The 27,858-nt window shown below is 50.5% G+C and overlaps 1 protein-coding gene across 1 annotated transcript; it reads left to right on the forward strand.

The window, feature by feature from the left end:
* LOC119110596 (monocarboxylate transporter 14) lies at positions 1-27,690 on the forward strand. The gene is made up of 10 exons (XM_037234473.1): positions 1-153; positions 11,343-11,476; positions 12,214-12,346; positions 12,767-12,913; positions 20,098-20,233; positions 20,757-20,884; positions 23,079-23,278; positions 24,529-24,655; positions 25,447-25,611; positions 26,091-27,690. Exons 1-10 carry the CDS (start codon positions 96-98, stop codon positions 26,291-26,293), a joined length of 1,431 nt encoding a protein of 476 aa, XP_037090368.1. The 5' UTR covers positions 1-95; the 3' UTR covers positions 26,294-27,690.
* The last annotated feature ends 168 nt before the right edge of the window (positions 27,691-27,858 follow it).

Consider the following 27,858-nt stretch of genomic DNA (forward strand, 5'->3'; position numbering starts at 1 on the left):
GTCGGCGCCGATCAGACGGAAGGGGAGCAGCTCGCGGCACGTGCACGCGCAGCGGTGGCCCCCCGACTGACGCGCACCCACTACTCACCGTCAGCATGGAGCGGATCAAGAGCTGGGTGGTTGGCTTGGCGCGACAGGGGCGCCGTCAGAGGCGTAAGTACTGGCTTTTGGTGGTGGCGATGTACGTCAAACTCACGTGGAAAGCGCCAGGTGACGGGAGGTGGAGCAAAAGCGCAGGGACAGCAGTGCCTGCTTGCTTGCTTAGCAAGTCTATAGGGGCGGATAGCAAATAAGGTTGAGTCTTTGAGCCCACAGACTCTGATAACGCCCGATTGACTTTTCACGAATTCCGGTGGCAGAGTTATGAGTTTTAGTAGGCATACAAAGCTCAAAATTGCGGAAACATTATCATGGGAAAGGTCCCAAAACCATTCAATTCTCTTAAAACAGTCTGTTTATTTGCCTGGTCAAATGAACAGTCAATGGATTGGACTTCATACCATTAGCTTTCCATTCTGAACTAAAAGCCTGTGCGTTAGATTTCATAAAACTTGGCGCAATCCATTCGGCTTTAATAATGTTCTTATGTAACAAGTTCGACATTGTCGGGAGGGCAGATACATTACGGCGCTCTATCACCAATAATATCATATATACTCATAGTTACTGAACAAACCCGTGTTCCTCGTCCGCCGCGGCTTTCGCGTGACAAGGCAGGCATATTAGCTAGAGACGCTTTCGCATTAAACCAAAACCTGCTAGGAAGTGAGCAGCTTGAGGTAAGTCCGTTTCATCGCAGTTCGTTAAGTCGTGTGCGGTAGGTTCGTTCCAAAATTAGTATTGATGGAGCCGTCGTAGATAGCCTGCGCGGCTCCCCGGCCGCCTTTACGTGAGTGATGCTGTGCCGCACTGCAGCCAGGTACTGCGGGCCCCGCGGCATTGCGATTGTTAGCGATCTGTTCGATGCGATAAATTGATTGGCTGAGCCCTGAACCTGGTTTGCTTGGTTTGATTGGATTTTATAGGGGTTGACTGGGACGGTGTGGATCTAAGTGGGTTTTACTTATTCCAGATTTGGGTTTGATTGAGCCTCAGCGAGCCTATGCAGGTATTTTGTCTATAAACGTAGATAAGCCTGTACCAATCAAGCCGCATCGCTCAAATTGACAACCGCCGTGACGATGCCGCACCGGACTGTTTTTCATAATCATTCGAATCTATTTCGGCCAAAAGAAGGGTTTCCAGCCCGCAGCTTTTTGCAGATTTCTTTGAACGGTTTGAAGCAGGGCGCTGCAATGTTTCTAACTTTTGCCAAGCGAATTTTTACGTGCTTTGTTAGAATTGTAGATACATAATATGCGGAGGGACCGCTCCGGGAACAGGTATTTGCGGTAACCTCCGGTCAATGTCAGCGATCATGCCAATATGGCGACTTCGCTCTGCTGACACGCACCGCCTCCCGTCCTAAAAAATAACTGGCAACTCTGATCAACAAGACGGTTCATCATCGACATAGTCATTGCAATGTAGCAAGAGTAGCACGAGAGGGGTTGTTCTAGAGCTCCAAAATGAATAGTTTTCCAGCAGTGCAAAGTGCACGACGGATCGTGTTGGTGGGATCCCCTGCAACAGACCGCGATCATGTACGCTTGCCAGCATGGTTAACGATGATACGTCAGACGCCGTCTGGAGCATTGTTGTTTTGGGAGACAGGGGTATGGGTCATATCCAGAAGTTCCTAAATAAACAACAGCGAACAGATGATTGACGAAATGTGTTTTCGTCGAGGGTCATGGGTAGTATGATGATTTAAAACCGCTCTGTTGGACGTATGTAAAGCGTGCGGTCAGGACGCCATGACCTACGCCTGCCAGTCAACTGGTGACAAACACTTCCGACCACGTCTTCAGCGAGTGCCTCCGGGGTGCACGCTGACGTCACAAACTCTCCGAGAGGCATCCACTCTGCATGCCGCAGGACACACTAGACTAGCCGCATTGGAGTCAGCGGGTTTGCAAACGTGCTGGAGAACTTTAATAGTTGAGGACCAACGGCTCCGATTCTTACGGTTTTCAAGGCTCAAACTCCGAATTCACAACCTTGCAAACGTTTGACCTGACAACGCCGGTGTGTCCGCTGTCGCGGCGCCTGCACTCGCAGCGCCTTAACTTTGAAGCGATTTCGTCACGCCTGGCGTCACGTCACAGCCTTCTCCGACGTCTGTGCCCGGTCGGACCACGTCTGCGGTGCGTATTGTCGGTACCACAGTGACGTCACGCACACAGCTCAGTTCACGCCTGTCCTGCGTGGAGAGAGGCACGGGGAGGGCCGTCTCCAGCGAGCTGGCGGGGCCGCGGCGCCTTCCCGCGGCCACCCGGCTGGGGTGCCCTTGTGGCGCCGGCTCGTCCGGACGGGCACGCAGTGGCTCCACTACCGCCTGTCGGGCGTCACGCTTTGGGAACGACCGTGGACTTCCGTTGACCAACCGGCCTGTCGCGCCGATAGACCAGTAGACGCGTTGGCTGCCATGCCGGTAGATCAGTAGATGCCGGCTGTGGTCAGCTGTCCGACCCTTGGATCGGCCGCTGTTTATTGGCGTAGCTGAGTTGGGCGCGCGCTCGCGCGAGCCTGGTCTGTCTCAGCGCATTTTGCCGACACCGCTCCCACACATGTCCTCCGCAAGGCGCCACCGGTCGGCCCGGTGACCCCCAGACGCTTCCGGTGTGCCCGAGCTCCCGGCTGACCCGCACGTGGTGACCATGAGGTTTGGGCTGGACGTCTGCGGCGGCTGAAGCAGCGTGGCGCTCGGCTGGCAGGCCGTGCTCGTGACCACAGCTGGGACCGAGCTGACAACGAACGGCTTCAAACGGGACGTGTCGGCTTTTTCTGGAGATAAATCAGCCTCGGCTATGTAATGCAACGGATAATGCATCTTTAGTTAGCAAGGTGGGACTCCGTCCTATTCCATGGTTTGTCAGCTGGATTAGTCAAATTGAAATAAATTTGATATCTCTGGTATGTTTCCTATGCAAGGTGACACTCAAAATTGGAAACGTTACTTATGATATGATAGGCAATGCAAAAGTCTTCCTAAAACGTCGTCGAGGTTTCACCGCCGAAGCCGCCTCGGCATCAGTCAACGCTTCAGAGGTTTACGAAAAGCATCACGCGACAAATTTTCTTCGTGCACGTAGATCACCACTATGACGTTAACGATGGATAAAATCTAGGTCAAGTCAAGTTGGTTCAGACCATTTAACGTACAACTTTTCCGAGTCAAGTGATGTGTGTTACCCATCACGACCAGTATGCACTTCTTTGAAATCGTTGTTTGGCTCAGTGGGTAATTCAGTGCAACTAACCATCGTTTGGGTTTGGCACCTTGGCTTTGACATCACGTGGTCATTGTTCTTAGCCGTATGCTGGCAATGTGTAATCCGATTTCCATGGCTGCTGCCTGGGCTGTCACGAGGTCGAAGCGGTTGATGAATTGCATCGAGGAGAGGCAAAATAAAGAAGTGAGCTTCAAAGTACCACTGCTGGAGGTGCTCTGTATTCATTCATGCATATATCTCGGACATATGACGTCACGAGATGTCATACATCGGTTCTCTGACCAGGCAGACGGTAGCCACCGAGAACTGGTGCGGTAAAATATAAAATTGATACTTTTTCATCAACCGACACTTTAGAGGTGATCAAGATGTACTCGTAACAATGTAACTAATCTTTCACCCACATTTAAGGGTCTAACTACAGTGGGTTGAGAGCTACGCTAGAGGGTCTGACCTTTAATCTTCCAAGTGGTTGCAGGTTGCGTCGCTTAACTACACTTCCCCTGCCCGCTTCTCCATGCAAACGGTGATGGCCGGAAGCAAAATGGGTGATTTAGGTGGGATGCTTATGTGGAGCACTCTAACTTTTGACCCGGCATTGATAATAAAACGATCGATGATTTTGCCAGGAACTGAAATCTGCTAAAGCAGTGCAGTGCAAGCTAAGCGATCTGCTTCCGCTGCAAAACTTAACCCGCGCCTGGCCGGGGAAAGTTTCCTTTTCACTACGGTTTTCAAGCACAGGTCAAACAGGAACGCTCGCAGCGACACGAAATTTAGCAGTCTCTGTTCATATATCAAGTTGGCGTCCTTTGTGCGTATTTGAAGAACTTATCTACCAAGATCAGTGACCTAGGGCGGGTCAAAGAGGCCAGCTGCTAAAATAATTGCCATTATTCAAGCCTGATATTGTAATGTAACGTGATAATACCTACAGTTTGTTTCTTTCAATTTTTCGAAACTGGCGAGGCCAGTGACCTGAAATCAGGCAGGTCAGTTTTTTATCCACGGTGAATGGTCTATGTTATCAGTAGCGGAGAAGCTGGACGAAGGAGTGCGACGCATATAACCACCTCCTTATCGTGTTTGTGAAGCTGATGGCGTATAACTTCATGTAAGAACGTGCATGGTTTCAGTTTATTACAAATACATCGTCAAGCGTCGAAGGGAACATGTATTATGTACTTAACAGCAATACGCCCTTGGGTACCTGCACATGTACAATACACTGTTTCTAGCCACAGAAAATTTGCACTGATCACATATGCTCGGTAAAAACTCTATGTTTCCATTCGGTTGGTTTATAAATTCTATCTTACTTAGCCTGAAGTGACGTCTAGTGTTTTTTTCTGTGTGTAGAGTATTTTTGTCCCACAGCCGCACGAATGGCATATGCTTAGTCGCAAACACGATGCGAAAACACATCGTTCTTGTAGGCTTGTGGCAAATCAATTTTTAACGGTGACCTGATCTGACCTGGTCATTGTGGGAGAGAAAAATAGCCTGGACAGACTCCCCACGGTTTTAATGGTTATTTCCGTGCCCTCAATGGCCATCCTGGCGTGTAAACATAGGTTTTAACTGCACCTTTCAGAACGACTGTTTTGGACTTCTTGTGACCTGTGGTGACCATACATTTGACCTAAAGTCAAATATTTGGATGTACGTTCTCCATGATTTGACGAGACTTGCACAATATTATCTTTGTTTTTCCCCATACGGTGTATAGAAGTTGGAGATTTTGGGGGTCAACTGCCCCCCTGAGCACAGGTGTACGCTCGAGCCACGAATCCCACATGACACGAACAGAAAAGAGCCAAGGACGCAGGTAAACGTCCTCTGAGCGGTCGGGAGCGCCACACCAGGTTAGCACGTGGGGCGCCGACAACAGCGTAGAACCTTCCAAGTAAATAGCGGGGCTCAAGCCAAGACCAATGTGAAAGGCCACTGAGCGATTCAGTCTTCCGAGCCAATGGAACAAAGGTGGTGGTCCTTCAGCAACCGGGGCTGCCCGGTGAGTGAACATAGGCTTCCGGCAATGCCAGAGGGTCGCTGGACAGCATCATGAGGCCTAAACCGTCTTCAATCACGATCATTAGAGTCAGGACTGAGTCCTCTTTGTCTGCTCATGGGCTCACCAACACCGCTCTTGGCCTTTGACCGCCTGCAAGTCCGGCCAAAGACGTCAATATTTGCGCTTTACGTAAAAGCCTGCATTGGTTTGGCCGGCTATGGGCCTGCTCGTAGCCAGAGGCCCCATGACACCGCGGTCCCCCTCCAGATCCGTCACCGTCCTTACGACCCATATGCCCCAAACCTGTTGACATCCGCCACATCGACTACACCGCGTCGAATGGTAAGCTTTTATTGCAATCGGGCTGAAGGCAGGTGTATTGGGCGCATCAGCAGCCAAAACGGACCATCTTGATCCCTGCTGACCATCATGTCACTTAATGTAAGCTCAACGCCGGCCTTCCCCGTTTGCATTCGGTAAACCTACTGCGATGCGTTCATTTTGGCGTATTTTGTGCTTCGAACAAGTAAAATTTTGGGTGTCATAACCCAAGGGAAGACAATTTTGAGCTCCGTTGACACGTGGGCCACGATGACTATGACCGACATCTTCAGTGGGTGTTTACCTGTAAATCGGCCCCACCGAATCAAAGGATGTACTTTTTGCAATAGTGGTGCGGAAAAATTGGTTTGATCATATCGGCATTTTGATACCTCTCCAAATGGCAAAGCTCCATTTTCTTAGCAATGTACCCCTAAAATAGGACGAAGGTTGATTCAAAATTTCACGACAGAAGCAGAACTAAATAATAAATGAAAACCGTGTTTAGTGCACTAATGGCGTTTCTTTCTAGTGTTATAACAAAGAATTGCAAAGTTCTCGATCTTTTTATTCTGCACCACTACCTAAAATCTCAAACTCTCAGTAACTGACCACGTGCGTGGGCATTAACATATTTCATAAAGTTGGAAAGTGAGAGGAAGGGGGAGGGGCGTGTATCTCGGGGTAAACCGTGAACTAAACGATTTAACAGATCTATCATATACTAAGGTCTGAGCAGGTGGTAACATAAAACGCAATATTCATCAGGGCTACCTTTTCACCGAACTAACGTTTTGGCTTTGGCTCTAACGTCTAACGTCTAACGTCTAACTAACGTCTTGGCTCGTTTCCGAGCTCCGTCCTGCAATTGGTGGCAGATGCAAAAGCATTAGCTCCCATATTGATTATCCGCGAACTTCTGCACTCAAGGCCGCGGCCACATACTTGAAGTGAGATATGCATTACGATAGTGTTTGCAGTTAGGCTTGTTTTCCACCTCCACCTTGTTTTTGATATTCCAACTTTGCTTCTGATATTCCTGAGGTGTTTCGTTTAATGACCATTATCTGCAGGCACATATAACCTTGCCTCCTGCTTCTGTATACATTGTGCCAAAAAAAATGCCGAGATGTCAAGGCGACTTTGAGAATAGCAAATGATCATCTAGCGCAGTTGAAAATCCTGACGTGTCTTCTTTATTCAATGAAATTTGCGAAACAAACATGTGCTTTTGACGCGTTGTGGGTGTCATCCCACAAGCAGGGTGAGAAAATGTACGGATGGCTGGCAAAATATGTGCTGCAATCTTTTTAAGATTGCATGTGATTTTCTAGGATTGTACGAGGGATGTGTTTAGGATTCACTTTTTGAAGTGTGAATCGTGGATTAGGTAGAAAGCTGTTATTTGATGCGATGAGATCTGGATTGCATCCCAAGGAATATCGGAGATCGGACTGCAATTCCGTTTACAAGAAAGGTTGGAGAGCTGGACGGCAATCTCTCGAGGGGGACCTCGCTTCTTCCTTCCCATGTGCACATCCGTGTCAGCCTCAGTCATAAGTCATCAGAAATCACAGGAGATCTACCTCACAGCAAGCTAACAGACAATTTTTTTCTGCACAAATGGCCTGGTATACGCAACGCGGATGACGTTCATTTCTGGAATCTCGATAGAGCTTAGACTTCCTAGAATGTCCGGCAGTTTCTTCACAAAGGAGTTCCCAGAATCAGCGCTCGCCGTGGGCCAAGTGCGCCAGTCCGGCAGGATACGAGCGCTCACCACCTAGGTGAGGGCACTGGATAGGTGGCGCGAGACGGAACTAAAGCCAAGTAAATTACCAGGCTGTTTTCGCAGCTGCAGACGTTTTCCCGTCATCTATGTCACCAGAAGAGACGCAAAGTATGTCTTGGCACGCCGTATAGTGCGTCAAGGCCGTCGTTACTGGAGCGGCGCCTGAAAAATGTCAGCACCGTCGGCACTCGAGCTGTGCCTGGACTGAGTCAGTGTCGTCGGTGCTTGAGCGATGCCTGGGCTGAGTCAGTATCGTTGGTACTCGGGCGATGCCTGGACTGAGTCAGCATCGTCGGTACTCGAGCGGTGCCCGGACTGAGTCAGTACCGTCGGTACTTGAGCGGTGCCTGGACTGAGTCAGTATCGTTGGTACTCGAGCGGTGCCTGGACTGAGTCAGTATCGTCGGTACTCGAGCGGTGCCTGGGCTGAGTCAGCATCGTTGGTACTCGGGCGATGCCTGGACTGAGTCAGCATCGTCGGTACTTGAGCGGTGCCTGGACTGAGTCAGTATCGTTGGTACTCGAGCGGTGCCTGGACTGAGTCAGTATCGTCGGTACTCGAGCGGTGCCTGGACTGAGTCAGCACTGTCGCTCGTTACTGAAGTGGTGCCTGGACAGAGTCAGTACCATCGGTACTGAATCGGCGTCTAGACTGCGTCAGTACCGTCGCCTCTGGAGCGGTACCAGAAATAGGCCAGTACCTTTGGTACATGAGCGTTGCCTGGACTGCATCAGTACCGTCGGTGCTCGGTCAGCTCCTGGACTGGCGGTGCCGAGGCCACGCCAGTACCGAGAAATGCTGAATTATCTTGAGTGCATTGGAAACAGCGAACGATACTGATGACAGCCACACGTTGCCGGCTCTGGGCCGATATCCGGGTATCCAGGTTGGTGCCGGTTTATTACTAGTGCCAGGCTCGTAGGGCGAATCGCACCTCTAATTCTTACCACGATGTGGACGAAAGGAACAATTCAAACACTGGATGAGCTCTGAACGGGGGCAAGGTCGTTTTACACAAACCTACAACTCATTCAGAGACTGAACTTTGGACATTGTGCTTGGTTTGGTTTATCTAGGGATTCAGCAGCCTACGTAGAAGTGACAGAGGTGCAACAGTTTTGAGAAGACGAAAAAAGAACGCAGAAAAGCACGATTAGCTGCATTGCGTCGCCTAGTAAGAAGTGAATCACGAGCTGGTTATTATCCAACACCTTCTCACACATTCCACCAGTCCCTCAGCATGCTTTTCTGACAAACAAACACACCTATCTCCTGTCCTGGATCACCAGCTAATCAGTAGCTGAATCACCAGCTACATGGCTCATACCGCTCTGGGGGGAGGGAGCTGGACAGCAGGGCGGGCCGCGCCTGTAGCGGCCGGTTCGGTACGGCTCAGTCCGGACAGAACCGGTATAACCGGCTCCGTTGGCAAGGCGCCTCGTCGGCTTCGGCGAGGCCGTCGCTCGTTAGCTGATGGGCTGCTGGCACACACAAACAAGCATCGCGGATGGCGCCGCGGCTCAGCGACACACCCCGTCCTCAATGAACTCTCGTCGGAGGCTGAACGGCTTGCAGCTTGCAGTGCCTACAGCGCGCTCATCACTTGACATGGGTTAACGGGATCATGCTGACACCGACAGATTTTATTTGCCATTGCATTACCGATCAAATGTTGGTTTCGACTCTACCATGACATCCATAAAAGAAAAGCTGTCTACAACGATAAAATCTCTGAAAAATCGTATGATCATAATTGGCTTTTGGCCCCACCAATAAACTTCGCGTATCTTCAGCCCTGCGTAGTGTGATGGGGTAGCAATTAGGGTCAATTCGCCTCAATTAAAGCGCACCGGGCTGGCAGGTTAAATGCGCCGCGCTCGGATGTGGAGGGAGAATTTAACCCTCCTGATATCTTACATGCTTGACAGGCTGCAGACATCAAATTCACGAGGTCGGCAGGTCCCTATGTGGTCTCAATGGTGCTATGTCTTAGGGTCCGCAGGGGGTGGCCTTCGGGCCAAATGAGGTCAAGCACCCTTACGTGATCGGTGTCCGAAGTAGCCTCAGGTCTTATCACACAACTAGCTTAGTTTAGATACCACTTAAAATTAAAATTTCGCTGGCGTTTATATCTCGTCAGTGTCCCTATTTGACCTTTAAAAGTTAAGAATAACCAGAAGTCTTTGGAATTTTTGGGGTATTTAAATTTACGATCGGCGCCAATTGCTATTCTATGAGGCGTGCTCCTCAAAGCACAAGGTTGATCGAGGTCATTTTAGGTAAGTGACCTTCATAAAGTCAACATACCGTCATAAAGTCAGCTACTCATAGGGCAAATTTTCCAGCAATAAAGCGCTTTGGTTTGGACCCCGAAATGCCATCCATGCTTTTTCACTTCAATGAAATAAGTCTTAATCCTAATTCCAACAGTATGATTGCCTAATAAGCCAGTTGAGATTTGCATACTTTCATCTAATGCTACACTGTATCATCATGTTGAACAATGCCCTTAGAATTACCTTCCCTGGCAGCCGTAGCCTGATATTGACTTGCCATATGTTGTTGACCTAAAAAGGTAAATGAATTTTTATACTGGAAGATGAGCTATTCAATTGCCTAGAGCCATGCAAAAGTCTGGCGCGGCTGTGCCACGCTGCTTAGGAGTTATTTTGGAATGTCCTTGGAGACAAAACTGGCGCCCCCACCCGTGTACGTGTTAAGATTGTGTTTAGGACGCTGCAAAGGTGAGCTTCTATGTAATGATACTTGAACCGTTCATTACTTATGAGGATATATGAGACCTATCATCTCTTTTGAGGGATGTTTTGACCCCACGCCTTCCAGTTGGCGTCGTCTTTTTCAATATAGATTTATGTGTATTCAAAAAAGCGCAAAATATACACCAAAGGCCTGCATCTTTTCATCGGTTTCATAAAAACGCCAGTGATCAATTTTCTGAGGCTTCTCGTATTGGCCTGTATGTCCCCGGTACGGTATTTTGGTTACTGACCTTTACGACCCCTTGACATGGTTAGACCAATAGCGTTGCAGGTGACGATGCTCTCAGTCCACAACGAAGCAAAATCCCACTGGAGCCTGACTCGAGCTCTTCTGCGCGAGCTGCCAAGCGCGCCTGGCCGGCCGCGCGGCCACAGGGGAGGTGACTGAACTCCGGCCGTGACCCCGAACGGCGGGCCGCATGCTGCGCGGCAGCCCGCCAGCTGCACTCGCGCACACGTGTCGGACAGCAGCTGGGCAGCGAGCAGCGCGGACTCTCTGAGAGCACCTGTCCGCCTGCTAAGACAACAACGCCGGCCGTGGACCTCGTCCCTCCCGGCTGCTTCGGCGCCTGGCCTGCTCTGAACGCGGATGGACACGTCCTATGCACACAGTGCATATGCACACCTATTTCAAATCGACATCGTTTGAGATGTGGACATCAATATGGATGTCGACGGCGATATGAACAATGACATCGATATCAATATCGACATCGATAAGAGATTTCGTGGTCTTGGGCATTCAGCGGACTCGTGTAATCGAAGAGCTAGTGTACGCTCATGGATTAACACGAGCCCACTGCTCGCGCCCTTACGTCCTTACAGCCCTTCGCTCATCTCTACCACTCCGTTCCTTCACACGAAGCCAACGAGATGAGTCAGCACTTCCCTCCAACAATGAAGACGACGTTCCCTGGCGGATCGGTCCGAGCGCTGCGTGCGGTTTTACCGGGTTCCTGGATGGCCAAGGCCGCGGCCGGTCAACGTGACGAGCCAAACAAAACATAAGCAGAGGTGGTCGTTCGGCCTAAGATTACGCCACGCGATTGCGGCCAACAGAGCGGTTGTGATGGGTGTTACAGGTGTTGAATTGTTTCAGATTGCCCCGCCGAAACCACGCCGTGCACAAACGACCCGAGCCAAGCCAAGGCCCAACAGGAGTTGACAGAAATTGCGCCACAATCGAAGCCGGATGGGGGCTACGGCTGGGTCATCGTGTTCGCTTCGTTCTTGGCAAGTCACTGGACGTGAATAGGTTTTGGCAGCAGCTCTCTTTGCTCGGACTGTTAGTGAAGCTCATTGCCCGTGAAAAGCCTTGTGTTTTTATCACATTTCTTTTTTCATTCATGGCGAACCCAAATGATCATTGGTTGCAGGCGTCTTTCGGATTTTCTTTCGTTTTTTTTTCTGTGTGCCTTCTCTTCATTGAGAACCCAAACATTGGTTGACAGCAGACATCTTTCACCTTGCTCCATGTCTCCCGATTAGTACAGCAGATGTCCGAGTGGTGCAACGTTAAAGTTGAAACAGTATGAGGATGCCATACTTTTAAGTACGCACACAGCCAATACGCCTCGTAAATTAATACGAGAATAACTATTTAAGTGGAGTTAATCATCAAACAGGTTAACATGAAATAGCATAACATTACAACAATATATAAGCCCGCAAACTCTATAATCATTGCATCGGCTATGTGTCACGGTAATGACACGCCGGTCAGCAATGCTCAGATACTGAAACCTGCTTTACCCACGTTTTTCTCAATTTGCTTACTTTGCAACTATACTGCATCACGCTGTCGCCGAGCTTTGTCGTTCTCGTCTTTGTTATATTCGCAACGTATGATCATTGAGAAAATAATGATGCATAACTCCTTTTCTTCCAGCCAAGCTGCGCAAACCAGAAACCCTTGCGGCAGCTCAACACATTGAGATGTTTTTCATGCGTGCTCGTTGCGTGTTTTACAGGCCCACGTGGTCATATATGGCGTCTCGTGGTCAGTCGGTATCTTCAACGTCATCTTCTTGGCGGAGTTCCAGCAATCAAAAACTGCCACCGCATGGGTCGGCTCGTTATTGAATGCGATGATGTTTTCATCAGGTGGGTGAACATTTATCTGATAAACCTACTTCGTCGGTTTGATCACACGTAATTTTCTTCTTGCAGTGTTTTTAAACAGCATTTTGATTCTTATCTCGCTCAGCTCCCTAGTACCCCGCTTCCCTCTCTTTCTCCCTCCTTCTCTTTACCTCCCTCTCTCTCTCCCTCTCTCTCTCTTTCTTTACCTCTCTCTCTCTCTCTCTCTCTCTCTCTCTCTCTCTCTCTCTCTCTCTCTCTCTCTCTCTCTCTCTCTCTCTCTCTCTCTCTCTCTCTCTCTCTCTCTCTCTCTCTCTCTTTACCTCTCTCTCTCTCTCTGCCTCCCCCTCCCTCGCTCCTTCACTCTCGACGGTTCCCTCGTTTTGCACCCTCCGCTGGCCCGTCCCTGCGGCTGCCCCTGAGAACCGCACCGTGCTGCCGCAGGTGTGATCTCGTCACCGCTGGTGCAGCGCTACGGCTGCCGGCCGGTGCTCCTCTCCGGCGGCGTTATGGCCTCAGCTGGCATCGCGCTCTCGGTGCTGGCTCATCAGCAGCTGTACGTCCTCTACCTGACGTTTTCCCTGCTTGGTGGTAAGTAAGCATCGACACCGGCAGCATATCAGTGACGTCACGTCGGCAGCCCGCCAGAGTGACGTCACATCGGCAAGCGACGCGACATTTGTTAAGCCAGGCTGAAACCCAATCCATCGGCGCAAGAGCAGAGGGCTGGGGGAGGGGAATATCCCACCAGCGTTTAGAGAAGGTGGAGCATTGGAGCTAGCGTGATGCAACGTAAGAATCAACTTTAACACTGGAGGTGGGTTTTAACCCATGAAGACTTGTCTAAAAAGCTTCCGAACGGCGCACCGTGGCCACGTCAATCCTTGCACAGCTGTAGCCAGTTCAACAGCAGATTGTGACATGCATTTTAGACGTGCCTAGCAAGGTCGTTGACCTACGCCAGATCAGCGTTAGGTCATAGCTGTCAGCGAAGGCAATCCCGAGGGAATTGTTGAATCTGATGCGGCGTGGGAGTTTCAGACAAACCCAAAGAGTTTTAGGACAGTTTCTAAGACGGTTGGACAATTCAGTTTAGGGTTTCGACTTATTTCGTTGACCTTGATCAGAAGGATGTCAGACCCAGGCCAAAATCCGGTACATTTTTTACTGGAACTAGCGATTTATGACGTAATTTTTGATGAATATCTCTTGTTTCTTGATCACAGGTACGCCAACGGACGTGTCGTTTGGGCTTCATATGGGTCGGATGTGTCCAGAGGCACAAAATGACCCCCATCAACCTTTTTTTAAGAGCATACCACCTTGTGTAATCCTTGACGCCTGTTTCAAGTAAGAGATCAGAACAGTTTTGAAGGTCTTTGGTCACCATGACCTTGTGAAGGTCAAATAAGGTCGACGACCTGAAATGGGCGCCAGTAGTCTTTTGCTTAGTCAAGGTATTTAGGTAAAAGGAGGCTGCATGCAGAGGTCTAAGGGAGCTTCAGATACCGATCTGGTGTTTGGCCTTGTTTAACCTTATTTGACACAAAGGTCATAACTTGCGGATCTCAAAAATTACAGAAATGATGTGACATGTAGGCCCATTTACCCTATCCATGTGGTATCTTCAGCTCTCTTATCTCTGAGATTTAGGGGGAATTTATTGACCCCTCCCTCACTTGAGCGGTGTTACAGCGGCCATCCGGGCGTGCGTTAAAATTCAGTTGGATTTCGCTCATTCACCATTTAAGGTGTTCTACTAATCCTGCTGTGAACAGGCTATCGACTTTCCTCCTGGACCGATCAGTTAAACACGCCAATGACTATAGACGAAGCGAATAAACAAGCTGAGAATTCAACCGATAAGCATGATGCCCCCAACGCAAAAATAAAGATGACAGATGCCATTGAACCACCAAAAGAAAATATCATGTGTTCATTGCTGGACATCTGTACTTTGGTGAAAATTATGATCACAAATCCCCTGTCATTGCTGATATGTACTGTTTTCTGAATTCAATGCGACATGCGGCATGCAATTGACATGCGAAAGCCAACGTTTGCACATGGTGGGCGAAAATATCCACAGCACTGACCACTACCGGGCCAGATGTGAACAGCCCAAGTTCGCGGCGACGCAGGATCAGCACAGTTTTCCTAGGACATGCGGGGATTGGGAATGGCATCAGTGCGTCCCACTGTATGCGGCAAGTCAGACACCCTTGAGCGCAAGCCATAGCTCCATTGGTCGGAGTCTGGTGTTGGCAATGACGTCAGGTATTGGCAACCAGCGCAGGTACAGAGCTAGAACCAAAGCGCGGCCATAGCTCCACTGGTCAGAGGCTGGTGTTGGCAATGACGCCAGGTCTTGGCAACCAGCGTAGGTGCAGAGCTAGAACCATTCTTATTGTGTGAACAAACATACCGCATATGACTCAGCAAGCAGATCAGCACCATTCAATCAAAAAGAATGACAGCGATAAAGCGTGAATTGGTCAATGCCCCCTTTTTAAAACCGATCGGGGGATCAAGTTTCTAGTGCCTGACCAAGAAAGGGCGACACCATGAATGGCCAGTGATCAGCCCAGTGATCGTTGACGTCCATTAATTTCAATTTTCACCAACAATGTCCATTTTGTGAAATCTACCCACAATCACAGGAAACGCAGATTAGTCAAAACGTAGTGATTTCCTTGATCAAAACTCAAACCCTGGCCATATCCATCGCCACTTGAATTATTTGAAAGTCTTGTTGTTTGTAAGCAAAAGTTGGCGCGAGTTCCCATGCAACTGGTCTTTGTTCCTGCAGAAACCTGCATTTGTGCCGCCAGAACAATGTCCACAAGTGTCTCAACATCAGTGCGCTTCCACTCACAACAACCAGAAACAATCAAGTTAAAGAGCTCGTGTGCCGCCATTTTATACATAGACACACACAGCGTCCCTTGAACAGTGGCACCCATGGCCAGCCGCAAGAACTGAACAAAAATATGCGAGCTGCACCTTTTCACGGTTGTCAAAAAGTTCCTCATTGATGAGTGAGCACGCCTTTCAAATCTACGTGTCATCCTCTCACCTGGCATTGCAAAACCATACATATGTATCTGTGATGCTCAGTGGTGGACGCAGCCGGGAGAAGGTTGCCAGAAACAATAGCCAAAACAAATATTCTGAATGGAAAGCGTACTTCATGCTCATGTCAACAAATTCTTGGCGTGACAACTGCTGTATGTGTGTACCCTATTCCGGCACCTGCTTTGTGGTGCGTGCATTCCAAAGGCTGCCATTGGTCGCCAAGCGACTGGTATCGAGCGCTGTGCGCGTGGCCACGGTCGGTTCGGGCGGCCTGTTGTTGTCAGGGCCGGAGGGAGGGGGCGGGGCGGCGGGCGCCGCACACAGCGGCCGCTTCATATGTTATGACCGGACTGATCGGGGGGGGGGGGGCGGTCAATGGCGCCCGCGCGTGCCACGCGCCGCAGCCGGGCCGCGGGCGCGCCGCGGTCGTCGTTCCTGTCGCAGCGCCGGCCGGCGCCCGCGGCGCGGCTGCTGGGGAGCTGTCGGCAGAGGGCGGTCAGGGCCTGGCGGGATCGGCATCGGAAAGTACGGATGAATCCGCGGATCGGGTTCAAGAGCACTCCCTGGTTTGTTTTTTCGAGCAGTACGAAACACAGGCAAATGTCGGTGCCAAGCATTCGGTAGGCCCAGGAAATAGAGCGCCGTGGAACTATTGCCTCCGTGACGATTTGCGAAAGTCTGCTGAGTCCCTGATTGAAATTCACGCCATGATGATGTATACTTGTATAAGTGGTATGCAACGATCCATGCCCACCCCTCTGCCAAATTCCATCTTCTCTGAGGTATCAAAATCAATGGAACAGATTTTGCCACTTAAAATGACCGCTGTAGCATCATCCGTCATGACAAATTAATATTATCAGCTATTGCTAGTGCGCTAGAAATAGCTTCAATAGTCATTTGTCCGTTGTACTCCGGGCGCCAGAGTAGCCTTGAAGAGTGAGCATGTCACAATGTATCTTTCATTTCCACACAATGCGTCTTTTAGTTATTCACATTGTGCTGTACAAAGATCTTATAATTGCCCTACAATGGTACCTTTGGGACACATTAATAGTATGTCCCCGTCTTCCGACTACATAAGTACAATGAGGTGCCTGGAGCAGGTCAACCTGTTCTGCACCACAGAGGCGCTTCGAATTCTGCTAGAAATAAACTAGAGTCTGATGGAGCTGGCGGGCTTTAATGTTGATCCCGAAACTAGTTTAAGGCACATTCAACGCTGAATATTTGCATTAGGGTTGACACCCAAAACTTGCGCTGAAAAATCTTGCAAACATGCATTCATTTGGGAAGAATTTGCGGCGCAAATTAGTTAAAAAACTGGTCGAATTTGGCAAGCATTCAAAGCCCGTTAATATAATTCACGCTAGCTGTTTATTGCGATGCGGCTGCAGGTGGCGGACATTTCTTTTTCCTGAAAAAAACTATCGGGGCTCCGTTAATGTGAAGCGGTAGTACCTGCCAGCGCCGGGCGACCGATTATATTTTTCCTTCTCATCTGAAATGTCAGACTCCTTTCGGCGATCAGCTGGCGGCTAAACCAGGAAGGGGATGACTGAGTAAACTGGAGAGGACACCTAGATATGATAAACTGACTGCACCTGTGACGTTCTTAACACGCGCCCGGGTGTCCAGTTGAATATCCTTCGCTCGGATCGGGGGTCGGTTTGACCCACCGAGATCTCGGAAACTTAATTAGCTAGGGACACCAAATTCACGGGGTAGGTTGCCCCCCCCCCCGTATGTGAGCTCGCTGTAATCAAAATGTGAGGTTCCTAGGTGATAAATTTGGGGCCAAATAAGGTCAGACAAGGTCAAATTCCAGACTGGTGTCCAAAGTGTTCCACACCTCCTCCCGCAAGCGCTGTGAACCTAGATGCGTATTGTAAGAACAAGGTCAATGGTGTTCATCTAAGACCATTGGTCTTCTTTGACCATTTGGAGGTCAAGATGACCAAAAATACAAAAACTGCTACTATTTTGACATTCAAATAAGCGTCAGGGGTTACGCTGGACGGTATGCTCCTATTATCGAAATGTTTGTCTGGGTCCTTTTAGTTCAGTGACCTATTCTGACGTTTATAAAGTCCATGGAACATATCTGTTGTGGTCCCTGTGTTAATAACTCTAAAATTAGTACCAGAGACTACCCGGTTAAGCAAGATTCAGTGTAAAAGCAGGTTGATGTTGACCTCGGTCTAACCTTCATACCTGACCCTAGATCCATGGAATCCGTTGTGATTCTGCATTCAGTTAGAGTTTTGCCAGAGAAAACATACCAGATATATACGGCTTTAAACGATTTCCTCAGAACGGCCTTCGCTGACAGCAACAGCCTGATTTTGACCTCCGATAGGCCAGCGTTGCAAGTTACATCCAAGTTTTATACCAAAAGATTCGCCAGTCCATTGCCTACAACTATGCAAAGTTACGCGCGGCTAGCCCGTGGCATTTTAGAAACACTTTCTGGGGTGAGGGGTCAAAGTGATCCCTTCCCCACCCGTGCGCTTGTTAAGTTTGGTAAGCTTTAAACAAAAATAACCCAAACATTTCGATCGAACATATCTCTGGAATCAGCTCCCAAGCTAAGCGCAGCTTGTTGCGTGAGCCCTCGCCCCACCATCCGATCATGATATTCCAGCTCAGCGGCCGGTTTTTGTAGCGAAAATTTAACTGGCCCCAATAGCGAACTGCCCCAATGTCCGGCCCGGTCTACTCCGCCGTTTGACCTCATCTGATCTTGAGCGGCTGCTGCCACTGGCCACATACCAGGCAAGCACTGAAGCGACCCGACCTCGCCGACCCCGCCACGGTAGGCTCAGAGGCAGGCGCTCCAGCTGATTGAGCCACGGGTACACACTCCGCATGCGCGCTTACGCAGCCCACGACCCGTGCTTTAAACAGGCTGGATTCGTCGCGCTGCGTACCGCATCCAACCGTTATACATCAGCAGGCAGGGGTAGCGCAGCAGGGGGAGGGGCAGAGGGGGCAGAGAATGCTTCGGTTGCCAAATGTTTCGGGATTCTCCTTTTCTCCAACGAAGGGCATTGCAACCATGAGAAAGAATAACCAAATTTAGATTCAGGAGGCCTCATTGCTAAAATACTGAAATACAGAGTAATAAATCAGGCTTAGAAGGCCTTTTGTTACATCAAGAGACCGATCTCCTAGGTCCTGAAGTCACCTTTGTGAATAAGGTAGCCAGTACTCTAGATCAGGAGGCCAACTGTTGAATTAAGGAGGCCACTTTGCTGGCTCGGGAGGCCCCCGTTACAACTTGGGAGGCCCCTGTTCTGGTTGGGGACGCACCCTCTACATTCAGGGGGTTCACTTCTGGGACAGGATGCCCTTCCAACATCAGCTGGCCGTCGATTGGGATCAGGATGTCCCGTTTCGGGCTGTCGAGGTTTCTTGGCTAGATCTGGAGGCCCCTGGGGGAATCGTGAGCCTCTTGTCCCGGATTAGTAGGGCCATCTTTGCTTAGGGAGGCTCTTTTCTGTAGCAGGAGGCCCTGTTTTAGCTTAACGAAGCCCTTTGTCGAGTAATTAGAAGATCCACAACCTATATTTTTGACTGTCGACATTTACTTGCTTGAGTATGATAATGCAACAATTTAATAACGGGGCACACATCTTCAGTGCCCCTCACTCTTGAATACAGTGCTTCGCTGGAGGCCACCGGTGAGACCCATGGAAGACCCTGTCCCCTCCCCCCCCCCCCGCCAGCTGAAAACCTGTGGCGACTCTCCTACCAGCAGAATGGGTAAAAATGTCAAACTGGGTCAAACCAACATTGGGAGAGGCTAAAGTAGTGTTCGCCCCGCCCCTCCAGTTAGCGTGTTACGGTGGGCCTGAGATCATTCATACTGAGAGCATATGTTTCACGGAAGCTTATCAAGTCCACATGCACAAAGAATTAAGTAGCAACCGATTTTGTCCGGCACTACTTCAGCTGCTCACTGGCCTGCTTGAAATACCGCCACGCCCTCAGTCGGCACCAGGCACCCAGCCGTCGACAACGACAATAATTGACCTCTTCCGGGCAAGTGATTCACTGCCAATCAGCCAGCCGCCACCAGAGACGGCCGTTATTCAATTCCTGTGCAGCGCCAGCACTGATGTGCTTGGATGGGGAGATGATCCGGTGTGCACCAGTTTTGGCGGCTGCCACTGACGCCGGGTTTGGTGCAGGTGCACGCGTCCTTTGACGTGCTGCACGGATAAATGCATAGACGCGTGTTAGATACGGTTGACTATCACTTGAAGCCCTTTTCTGTCATGCGCTTTAAAGCGTGATCTTTAAATCCGCATGTAAGATTTTTAGAGCGTGATCTCTTTAGAGCTCACCGCAAGTCCTAAGGCATTTCGGGACTCATTTATCACGCCCAATCTTGGCATACACGCCGAATGATTGTTATTTCAGACGAACCCATTGCTGATCCTGGTTGGCCTGAAGCTGAGCATACCTCGATGGAGAGCCCTGCCACCGTGTCGGCGTGATATCACCCAATATGGTGCAGCTGTCCTCAAGCATGCGTCCTGATTTTGTGCACATGTTCTCAAGCATGCTTCCGAGGAATTTCCGGCGAGACCACGCCGTCTGCCGTGTGCAGCGGATTTGCCGAGCCTTGGAACCGCATGAGCTCCGCGAAAGCCACCGGCTTGGCGAGGTCACGCGGTGACTGCGGCGTGTTGCAGGGATCGGCCTCGGCCTGGCCTACATCCCGACAGTGGTCATCGTCAGCGAGTACTTCGAGCAGCGGCGGACCATCGCGCTCGGCCTGGCTGTCTCTGGCGTCGGCCTCGGCGGCTTCGTCTTCCCGCCCGTCATCAGGTCGGTGCCCTCCCTCCCGCGTCGTAAAGCATGTACGACTCCGGGATCCGCAGCGGCGGCGTCGTCTTCTCGTCCTTCCATCAGGCATTGACGTTGTCTCACCTGGCATGAACTCATTACCATCGTTCCATCCGTCGTCAGGCCAGTAGTGCCTCCCCACCCATGATCATTCCGGAAGTGTCTCACCATCTATCATCAGGCTGGTAGTGTCCCCCATCCACCACCAGGCCAGTGATGTCTTTTCATTCAACATCAGGCCAGTGGTGTCTTATCATCCATGATCAAGTCCGTCGTGTCTTACCATTCATCATCAGCGCAGCAGCCTCTCGCCATCCATCATCATACCAGCGAGGTCTTATCAATCCCGTTCCCGTTAAAGTGCATTAACTGCTTTGTTTTTTTCTCAAAATCCTGCCAAATCCAGTGAGATTCAATTTCCGGTACATATTAGGTACTTTGGTCAACATATTTATTCCGTATATTGCAGCGTTATCTAGTTCTGTTTGGGACCACCTTTCTTCAGGGCCCTGATGGAGGTGTACACGTGGAGGATGGTGTTGCTCATCATCGCGAGCATCGTGCTGGGAACTCTGACTGTCTGTGGAGCCCTGATGAAGCCCATCGAGAAAAGGAATGCCAGTGCCTTCCAGAGTAAGAGAACGTGGGAACACGTTGAATCATGACATTTCATGAATTATAACATCAGTTCCGAATCTTTGGAAGCGATAAAAAACATGCATATATATACACACACACATATATATATATATATATATATATATATATATATATATATATATATATGCATACATACAAATGCTATGTGGGTGTGATGCATTAAGCATAATCGCGCAGGACTTATGATATAATTGAAATGTAGATAAGTAGGCATCAAATGATGGGGTAGCGGGGTCTATGCAAGAAGCTTCCTTTATTGTTTTCCCAGTCTAACGCGCAATGCTCCACATTTGAAGATAATGAAGCAAGCATCAGATAGGATGAAATAACCTCACTTATAGCAGCTGGCATGCTTTTATGTGGAAAAGGCTGGTCTAGGCAGCACAATTTCTCTGTTTAGTAATGCTTTTCCTCAATATGTCATTGTTCGATTGTGTCATGCAGCTTGCACAACATTGATTAATAGCCAATTGACGACCGCTACATCTAGATATCGTGCTCACGAACACCAGACATGAAAGGCTCGACAATTATATTTTTTGGCCTTGATCGCCGCATGGCAAGTGGAATGGCAGCATTTGTCTGACGTCATGGATGCTTGGGTGACCTTAAAAAGTCTCTCCGAATAAGCCTTCACATTTTTTGCGGGTGTGATGCTAGAAAACTAAAATGATTTAGTTCTTGACGCCGCCCGGCCGGCGAGAAGCCGACTTCCGCACTTTTCGGTTTTTGTCATTTATGGTTTTTCGAGCATAAGTCAAACGCCAAGAATCACAGCAGCACGAAATTGTAAGCACCTTTTCAAACATCAATTCAGCATCCTCTATGTAAAGATCAAGCTCTGATCTACTAACATCAGTGACCTAGGTCGGAGTCAAATAGATCAACCTCTAACAAGCTTTAACCGCAGGTAGCTTTTTTGAATGTTATTTGTCATCGCTCAAATTTGCTACCGTTATAGAATACAGTGGTACCTACAGTTTGAATTTCTTCAGATTTCACGGAAAATACGGTCAGTCACCGAATCGCAGGCTATTTTCTGCCATTTTTCATAAGCAATGCAATGGTATACATATTTTTGTGTGGTTTTGGTGTCAATATATTAGGTAAAAATTACTGACTCACATGCAAAGTTATAATACGAACTCAGGGCACATGACATTGGCCTAGGTTATAACCTACCTTTATGTGTGTCTTCTGCAAAACACATTCTGAGCTCAAAATAGTCGGTTTGAATGGGCATTTTTGACGCAGAATTCCAATATTCCACCGGGCACCACCGACCGGGCATAGGTTGAAAAGGGCAGGGCTGTACGCTATATCGAATGATCTCAAGATGGTTTCTTCAGTTCGAAACCCCACACAAATGGGGACACTCTCTTTGTCTTGTTCGTTGTATGTATAGCCAAAGCACAGTGGGCAACCTTTTCTGCACTGTTCTCACGGTATCTTTGGTGCGTAAAGATGGTACGCTGGTACTGTGTTATTCGTGATTGGCAATCGCAACGCTGTTACTATGGAACTAGTAATCATCGACTATCAATGTCGTTACTTACGTTAATGATAATCTCCCTTCACATACGGCAATGCATGGCAGCCAAACCACGAAATACGTGAGACGAAGCTCGAAACGCATCGAGCTGTGTTGAAATTGGCTTTGCTCAACGCGGATTGGTCGGCAGATTTAGTGATACTGTCAAATAAAGGTTGATTGGTTGCCTCGGACGCAAAGTCGGGGAGCACGCATGCGCGTTATTTTCGAACTGTAAACCTTACAGACCTCGCGCAGGGCGGGCGGACGCCTGTGCAGCTACTGTCAGTGTATCCGATTGATGGTGCCATTGGTGGGAAAAGCTGTTGTTAAAAAGGTGTTGCTTATCAAAGTATCGAGAAACGGCAAGGGTGCTTTCAAAGTGCGCGACGATGTGTTACTGAAGCTATGCGGTCCAGAAACACATCGTCCCACTCAAGGCAAGCTAACGTCGGGCAACACGTCTGGTTACCTTAGCAAAGTTTCATGCCCATCTGGCAGTATTTCGTATGTGCTATGTAAACGCGGTCTCTAAACCGTGGCGCTGGCTTTCTTGATGTGTGGAGCCACCTATCAATGTTGGCTTTCATTCGCTGTTTTCAATTCCAGCGTAACAGACTCGGTACAATGTTCCAGAGGGTTACCTCATCGAGCTAAAGGAGAACCTGGGAATCATGAAGTCAGTTCCATTCTTGACGTTGTGCTCCAACAACTTCCTCTACTGCTTTGGCTTGGTGATCGTGTACGTCCATCTCGGTGCGCTGGCCATCTCGTCAGGTCTCTTCAGCGAGACCAACTCGGGCCTGATCTTCTCCATCGTCGGCGTCTCCAACCTGGTGAGTCCCCGCGGGGCATGCCAAAGCTAGCCCACTTACAGATGTCTGCCAAGAAGTCATCGGTAGCGGCACATCATATCGGGTTTTATCCATGGAGGGATCGGGAGAATGGCGCTCAACAGTGGGTAGCCAGGTGTACATCTGCCGGCGCCTTTTGCCCCGGCAGACTCAGCATGGCTGTGTGTGGTCCTGATTTGCCACCACATTTAGTATATGTACGGCCACAGCCCCAGACTTGCCCAGATCCCGGGCCGTGCATATTGAAGTTGGTTAGTCCTAGGGCACAGCGTGGCTGGAGCCATGCAAGTGGAGGTGTACGCTTTGTTTTGAACAGTCTCTTCGCGCTTTTAACGTGAGATGTTATGACAAAGGGCCATGTGCTGCCCTTCCACCCGGACGCCTTGCCCCTTAACGGCCTTGTTTTGAACATTGTCGTGGCACTTTGAACATAAGATGCAGTCTTAAAGGATCACTTGTTTTTCTTCCGCGCAGGCGCTTTTCCCCTAAATGATTTTTTTATCGATATTCTCTTTGCACTTTTGACATGTCGCTCTAAAGGACCCTGAGCCGCTTTTCTGCCCCAGTCTACGTGCGCAAACGCCATGTAAACCTGCTGACCCGTTGCTGGCTGGCTGCCTTCCAGGCAGCGTCCTAGTTGCCATTCCGAGTAGGAATCGCTCCAATTGTATCGCGAGGGGCAGAGGATGCCATAGGAAATATGCTAACAAAAGTGCACACACACACACACACACACACACATACACACACACACACACACACACACACACACACACACACACACACACACACACACACACACACACACACACACACACACACACACACACACACACACACACACACACACACACACATACACACACACACACACACGCAGTATTGTTCAAATGTAAGCTCAGCCTCACACGCACAAGGCAAACCCTAATGCAAGGCATCAACAGCAGTGTGTGCTTCATTTTGCCGACCTGTTCGCCCGACAGTGACCGCAAAGCTTCAGCCTGTCGTCTTGTTCGCTGGACAGTGACCGCAGAGCTTCAGCCTGCCGTCCTGTTCGCCGGACAGTGACCGCAGAGCTTCAGCCTGCCGGCCTGTTCGCCTGAAAGTGACCGCAGAGCTTCAGCCTGCCGGCCTGCTCGCTCGACAGTGCGCGCAGAGCGCGGCGCTCTGGGTGCCAGCTCGGATGTGCGCTGGTCGCGGCCTCTGGGCTGACAGCTGTTACCGGCCGGCAGGTGGGCCGGGTCCTGCACGGTGTGGTCTGTCATTTCCCACGCATGACCACCATTCTCGTCTACATGGTGTCCAGCGTGGGGTCCGGCATCGCTACCCTGCTCATGCCCGCCTCCAACAGCGTCATCGGTGAGCCCTCATTCCGATCGGCCCTGGTCAGCGATATTTGGAAGGGCTGCCGGAGATACCGGATGGTCACTCTTGAAAAAAACATCGTGAGAGGCCCTAGTATTCTACACGCAATCTTAATTTAAGCGCAATTAGGTAGCCGAGCGGGCTTCTGGTAAGTCCCTGGCTGCCGCATGATATGGGCACATAATAAGAATAGGGCTATCATTGTCTTATGATTAGCGAAAGGGGAATTCTCCATTTCCCTTTGTTGTATCGTACTATGTTCGTTGCTGACCTCTGCGTTTGGTACTTAGCCGTCTGCTCTGACCACTACCAAAAAAGGCGCTAACAGCACTGAAGCAGCAAAAAGGCTTTGCGTTCTTCGACGGATTCTCTCCCACCCCGACGCATGCCATGAACTACCCCACTCCCGACCGCCGCGTTTTGTATTTGGCAGTGCGATCAGTTCTAAGTCTCCTGATCACTGTGCTCGTTGTGACGCAGAATTTTAGCTCTTGTCTTATAACTTTTTGATAAATGCGTTCGGAGGGGTTGTCGTTGCCGTCTCCTGACCAGTTTACCCAGTGTTCGGCAGCGTGTCAATCGTGCTTCACAAGTTTGTGCGTGTTCTGCAAAACGGAACAAAGCTGTTGTGTTGTGATCTATGCTCGGGAGCGTGATCGGTTCTTTCTCCTGACGTCTGTGCTTATGTTCGGCGGCGGCGGCACCGCCATCCCCCGACTGCTGAGTTCTGTGTTCTGCTGCATTTTGGACCCTGTCCCCTGACCGTTGTGTTCTGTGTTCGGCAGCGCTCTGCGTGTGTGCCAGCGTGTTCGGCTTCTGCAGCTCATGTCTGGGTGCCCTCCTTCCTGACATCATCATCCGACTAGTGGGTGACCAGCGCCTCGGCATTGGCTACGGCTTTCTCCTGCTGTTCGAAGGCGCCGGCTCTATGCTAGGAGGACCCGTTGCCGGTGGGTGGTCGACCACTGTATCGCCGTATTGGGTGCAACTGCTCCAACCTCCAGGCTGGAGCGACGGCTGCTTCCACGTATGCTGCTGAAGAGTAATGTCAAAACCTGGAATTAGAACGGACTATGATTTCTTCGTCTTTTCTTGATATGTATAGATTTTTGCGCAACTTTCACCAACTTCGTAGGTTTTGCAGCCCGTGGTATCAGGTGTGGGGTTATTAAAGCACGAATCCCACTGATCGCACAAGTTTTCTTCTAAAAGCCGCACGTACGTTACACACATCGCCCTTAACTTCTGCATGACTTGGCACCAGCCTTCACTACTCCATGTGGTACCCCACATCGTGCAGCACGGCCTTCGGTTTTGACAAGTGCTTCCACCCTCGCCCCTGTCATGCTCTCGAAACTCAGGGGCATGTGTAGGATAATCTGCTGGCGCCGCGGCCCTCTGACAGAAGCCCGACCGGTTTCTGTCACAGGAATGCTGTTCGACTACATGTTGGTATACGACTACAGCTTCTACCTGTCCGGCGTGCTACTGATGGCCGCCGGGCTGGTGATGGTGGTGCCCTGGCAGTACACCAGCCCGTGCGGCCGCGTCGGACGCGCCTACAGGGCAGAGCAGGCCGAGGACCGAGGCTCGGCGACGCAGGCGGAGCACGCGGAGCTGGTGCCCGTCTAGCGCGGCTCGATGTGCCGGAGCAGACGGCGCTGAGGCCACGCGGGAGGCGAGGGCCGGCGCCGGCTCCGCGGTCCCAGCAGAGGGCGCGGGCGGCCCAGACCGCGAGCAGGCGGCGCCGCGGCACCGCGCAAGGAACGATCGGTGTTACACTTAACCAGGCCCGCGCCCCCGGCTGCCCCTCTCGCCGCGTCGTCAGGCGTCCGACGTAGAGCGGCTCGGCCCAGGCCCGCGCCTCCGGCTGCCTCTCCTGCCGCTCAGCCAGGCGTGCGTCGTGGAGGTAGCTCGGTTCAGCGCTGCGCCTCGACTGGATGACGCGACCCAGGTCAGCTGGACGCGCGAGGAGCTCGCGTAGGCAGGCTGGTCCTCGTGGTGCGCCGGTCTTGCGAGTGTGGCAGTGGCAGTGTGGCGAGTGTGGCAGTGTGGCAGTTTACTGAGCGTTTTGTGTCGTGGAATGGTCGTCTTCGACTCTGATATGACATTTGCAGTCCGATGCATCGTCGGATAACGCGAACACTGCTATGTGCGAGATTGTCACATGGTGCAGTGTCGTAGCTGTGTGCAGTGCCTGACTGATATGCACACACTCGTGCCTCATAATCCACAAACGCGGTAGGGAGCGAGCATCAGGTCGTGTCCGTCACACGCGCCAGACCTCGCTTGACCACAGTTTAGGGTGCCTTCACTCGCGTCTTGTTATCAGCAACGCGCCCTCGTGGTCCTTATTTTTATAAACTGGTGCCTTCGGAGCGTGATGATCCGTGGTGAGTGCCTGCGTGAGCGGAATGCCTGTTCGTAACTAGCGTGTGAGTGTCGGACAGCGAACATTTTTCACTGATGACACAGGAATAGGCTCACCGGCGGCGACTGGCTCTTTGTCGTCGGCCGCACCGGTGCGCACCAGTGGTAGTCAGCTGCTTATACTGAGTGCAGTTGACGAGCTGGGCGGCGGCTTATCGTATCTTCGTCGCTGGCAAGCGTACCCAATTCTGGAAATGAAAGCTGCGCCGCACTATATTAATTCAATACCCATGTTGCCTTCTTGCAAACACTGCGCTTCGTCTCTCAAGCTTTCAGAAAGAAAGTCTACCCCGGCGTGGGCATCGCCCAAGCCGCAGCGCTACATTCAAACAGGTACAGCATTAGCACCGCAACCTTTGAGCCGAGAGCGATGCAATCTGTGTCAGCTGCCGGCCGTGGCAGACGGGCGCCAGGGCGTTTGGTAGGGCGCGCCACCTGTCGGGGAGGTGGGCGCCACCAAGTCTGTGCCGGCCGCAGCTGTATGGTGGGATGTGAGAGGCGGCGCCAGCTGACACTGTCGCTGAATGGGTGCCCGCACCAAGGAAGGTGGCGTGTCTCGAGCACAATCATGTAATCGCAATCCGTGACAATAAAGCATATACCACTGATGTTTTCCGCCTGTTTTGTGCATGCGCGCTTGCGTGCGTGCGTGCGTGGGTGCGGGTATGTGGGGTCCGATGCTAACCCTTATGCTACGTCAGACGCAACTCCGAATATGTCGTTTTTAACAGGGTGGTGAAATAATTATCTTTAGCGATTCTCCAACA

The sequence above is a fragment of the Pollicipes pollicipes genome, unplaced genomic scaffold (assembly GCF_011947565.3).
Source record: "Pollicipes pollicipes isolate AB1234 unplaced genomic scaffold, Ppol_2.1 Scaffold_7231;HRSCAF=8579_pilon_pilon_pilon, whole genome shotgun sequence".
NCBI classification, from domain to species: Eukaryota; Metazoa; Arthropoda; class Thecostraca; order Pollicipedomorpha; family Pollicipedidae; genus Pollicipes; species Pollicipes pollicipes.